Raw genomic sequence first — 4,428 nt, 5'->3', positions numbered from 1 at the left:
AAAAAAAAAAGTTTTGGCTTTATTTTGAAATGGACTTGTCCCAAAAACATTACCATAAACAGGGGTTTATTCCTCTACAATACTAGTTACCAAAAAGTGACCTAAGTCTACAATAAATAAAAATGTCGAATAACAAAATAAAATAATTTCTTTTTATCAGACATGCTACTACTCAAGCAAAGCAGCGATAAATTACATTACTTTCTGTGTCCTTATGTCACTACTACCTCTGTTAGTTTAAATAAAAATGAGACATTAAATTGATTTTTTAATAAATTTGATGAATATTTTATTTCATTTTAGAAAATATTAAGAAAAAGAAACGTTAAGCCACTAAAATAGAAAAATTCTACCTAAATAAAAAAAACAAGCATCAGAATTATCTCAAAAATATAATATTCAAGTACTGGATTAGTACGTTAACAATAATTTATATAGTGACAAAGGTAGCAGTTGAAATGTTTGAAAATGGCCAAAATTTTCAATTTCGAAAAAATCTAAAAGAGAAAAATTGAGAATTATTAAATTTGTATATTAACTGATATTTTAATATATTTTCCTTAAGTGCTAGAGAAAAATGTCCATTTGTGTGATCTGTTTCCTAAAATTATAATTATACAATAACATTCAGTCAATACCAGCTTATCTTAATTTACAATTCAATTGAATATAACATTATTTTACGGGTGTATAGAAATATGAGTAAAAAAAATAATTTTGGGTACTTTTCATTGAAGTTCATAAAATAAATGTAGAATTTAATTTAATAAAATAATATTTATTAAATTAAATTGAAAAACTTCAAGTTCAATAAGAATATACACTTGTGTGGACGAAATCCTTTAATTGTTTACTGTAATACAAATAAAAGACAACTAATGTTTACAAGCTAAAAGTTGAAAGCGCTCCATCAAAAATAATAACCTTAAATTTAATCATTTCAAGGTCGCATCAAAATGATATGCAAAAGACAAAACAAAATTTACTTGGATTATTAATGATTTACAAAGAACCATAAAATAATTTTATAAAGGCAATAATGAGACTTGTGTCATTTTGAACAGGTTACTTTTTTATCATAACCAAACATAATTACTATAAATATGTAATCAAGAAGCAAGAAACTAAAAGGTTGTATTAACAAACCAAATAGTTACAATAACAAAGTATATTTATATAATATTTTACAATATTAAGACATATTTTCTTAAAAATTGATTGGGATGTAGCATAAATAAAACCATCAATAAAGAAAAAAAAAATAAGATGTACATTTTGAATAAGTTAGCTACCAAGCTTTAATATGCTTTATACATACATGGTCCTCCAATAATTATTCAAAATTCCTCTTCAAATTTAAAATTTTAAAATGACAACTAATATTAATACAATATAAAGAGATAAGTATTCCTGAATATATCCACAATTTCTTTATAAAAAAAATCAAAGAAATCTAGATTTTCGATTGAGAGGAAATAAAACTACTTAATGTTCCCAACTGTGTTAAACACATTTCGATACATAGATTGAACATATTGAGAATTGTAGTACGATGTCAAATTAAAGTATACCAACTTAAATTCATGCAAATTATATACATTAGCACTAAGTGAATTTAAAAATCATATTGGCATGTATTCATCATTTGTAACTAAGGAGAAACAATATATATAAAGGAACATTTGTGTATATGTATATATATTGTTTGTATTTATCACATTGTTTTTTCAATTGTCCATAGCATAGCGGCGAGTCCATTCCTTGGCATTACGAATCGCTTCAGCTTCATCCACCTTCCACAATTCCGCAACATCATTAGCTAAAGGATCATCAGGATTCGGTGCACTTAATAAAGCTTGGATTGAGAGTAATACAGTACGGATTTGTAGGGCAGGGCTCCATTTGTCTTTTAATATATCCAAGCAAATTCTACCAAGTCTGTCAATATTTGGATGATAAATTTTTGTTACGAATCTTACCTTGGGAGCTGACATGGGGTAATCTTCGGGCAAAAACAATTCTAACTTAAAAAGTCCTCCTTCAAAAGGTGAATCATCTGGGCCGGTAACTATTACATGGAAATATCTAGCATTACTGTCATCTGGCACAGCGCTTATGCCTGGTACAGGCTCTTGGAGTAGTCGTTGTGTTTCTTTTATTATACGGCGAGGGAGAGAAACCATTTTGTATTAATTTTACTCACACAGCCTAAAGATTCAATGACTAACTCTGAACTCTGGAAGGGAATATAATACGGATCTGAAATAAAAACAGCTTATGTAAAACTTCACTAACAAGACGGTAAGGTTAATAACTGTTGCCTATACAGTTACTACTCACGGTTTAAAATGGCGTTCGCCTCGAGTCTCAACCCCTACTATCTTAATTTACCTTATTTTAATCGTTTTATCTTAACGAGATTTATTAATATTTTTTTATGTTTATTTACAGGATTTTTCAAACCTATTCTTTAAGAATCATTCTAGTGAATTTGACAATCATACCTATATGACATTTATATCCTTGAGCATGTAAGTAGATAAGACCTGTGAAGATTACTCTGATATAATTAAATTCTTATAAATATAATAGTTAACTATTTGGTAAATTTCATTTTAATTGTAGCTATTGTAAGATATTTTCCAAAATCGAACCGGTTAGTTTTTAGATGGTATCCTCATAATACTCGTACAAGCAATAGCATCTTATGAAGAAAAATATATTCTTAATGAGGTGTAGATAGTTGACCGTAGATTAATGATTGGAGAAGTTTGTCGGGGGGTGCGGTCAGCAAAGAACAACATAAATAAACAAAACCATATTGAGTATGGTCCGGGTGCGGTAAAAAAAACTCAAATAGTAAATGATTATACTATTTTTATTGAGCCAACGTTTCGTCCCACGTTGCAGGGCTTCTTCAGAGCTAAAAAATATACAAACAATTGACATAGTTACAAAAAAAAAGGAAAAAAGATAAGTGGAAAATAACATGGGTATACAATGCAAAGTAAAATATAATAAGAAAAATTAAAGGTTGTAAACAGTAAATGAAAAGGGTAATAGTAACAGATAGATAAGAGATAAAATAAGAGAAGAAATATTAAAGTACAAATTAAGAGATGAAAAAAGAAAAGAATAAAATCAAATGATGAAACAGAATTCATATCTGTTTTGACGGGAGTCAAAGTCAGACTCTGTTTTTTCCACTTATGTTTTTTCTTTTCTTTTTTGTAACTATGTCAAGTGTTTCTATGTTCTTTAGCCCTGACAAAGCCCTGCAACGTGGGGCGAAACGTTGGCTCAATAAAAATAGTATAATCATTTACTATTTGAGTTTTTTTTACCGCACCCGGACCATATTCCATTCAAAAATATATTCTATAAGTTTAGACAAACATTTGGAATACCAGCATACTTATCATTAGCTTGTTTTGGTTACTATGTCGAAGACTTGTTAGAGAGCAAACAACAAACTTTCAGTTGCGAAAATATTTTGTCTAATAAAATTTCCAGATGATACCATTTCGAATTTTTCATCGTGTAGTAGTTTTTTAGTTTCTGGTTGTCTTATTCAATTCAGCCAGTTTGGAAATGTTTTCACAAATCGTAACTAAACAGTCACAAATAAATAAGATTCTTTTGGAAAATAAAATAATCCATAATTCGATCAACGAAATAAAGAATGAATACTTGGATCAGACCTGATGGATGACAAGGATACAAGCCTCCTGAAATGACTTTTCCTCCAACAGATAGAATGTTTAATTTCAATAAGGAAGTGCACTATACTGTTAATTGTCCCAACAAAATGAAATACACTCAAAGATAGGAACTTATTTATTAATATCTATAATGCAATATCTTCAATGAAAGTATCCAACTGTAATTTGTTTTCTTATAAGGTTAAACGACCTAAAGTCTTGGAAGGAAGTGAATAATAGAGAGGATACGTTGCCTGGAAAAGTGAAGCCAAAAATGCAGACGTTATGAACAAAGTAGAGGTGTTTCAAAAAAAGAGTTGGGGTCCATGTTTAAATAACCGTCGCTGAGTTATTCTTACTCTGTAAATGAATTTCTTAATCAAAGCACCAATTTGTCAAGAACGGTAAATAGATTTTGATTGACGATGGATCTAATTATTCGACATAGCATTTATTACATTTTAGATTCAGTTCATATTTGTGATTAAACAGTTTTACAGATAGTTACGTAAATGGTGGAAATTCTTATTTGCTTTCACTTAAAGTTATGCTAGGAGTCTCTAACTCTCCTCTTTTTAGTTTCATTTTCTCTTTGAAGGACCTTCCTATCTTAAGTAAACTAACTAGGCCTACGTGTTATCGAGAAAAAGCAAAGGTAGAGATGTATTCTGTAGGTCCAGATCCATCATGAAATAGAAATCAACTTTCTAAAGTTCTACATCAGAGG

The 4,428-nt window shown here is 29.2% G+C and overlaps 1 protein-coding gene across 1 annotated transcript; it reads right to left on the bottom strand.

Moving 5' to 3' along the window:
• Nucleotides 1–1,150: 1,150 nt before the first annotated feature.
• Nucleotides 1,151–2,474, bottom strand: LOC106690180 (ubiquitin-conjugating enzyme E2 N). The gene is made up of 2 exons (XM_014435525.2): nt 2,341–2,474; nt 1,151–2,259 (listed from the first exon to the last, which is right to left on the bottom strand). The coding sequence occupies exon 2, from the start codon at nt 2,181–2,183 to the stop codon at nt 1,728–1,730; it is 456 nt and encodes a 151-aa protein (XP_014291011.1). The 5' UTR covers nt 2,184–2,259; nt 2,341–2,474; the 3' UTR covers nt 1,151–1,727.
• Nucleotides 2,475–4,428: the final 1,954 nt, after the last annotated feature.

Source organism: Halyomorpha halys, unplaced genomic scaffold, assembly GCF_000696795.3.
Source record: "Halyomorpha halys isolate HHAL.00 unplaced genomic scaffold, Hhal_1.1 Scaffold1603.1, whole genome shotgun sequence".
Lineage (NCBI taxonomy): Eukaryota > Metazoa > Arthropoda > Insecta > Hemiptera > Pentatomidae > Halyomorpha > Halyomorpha halys.
This window is presented reverse-complemented; position numbering and strand designations above follow the sequence as displayed.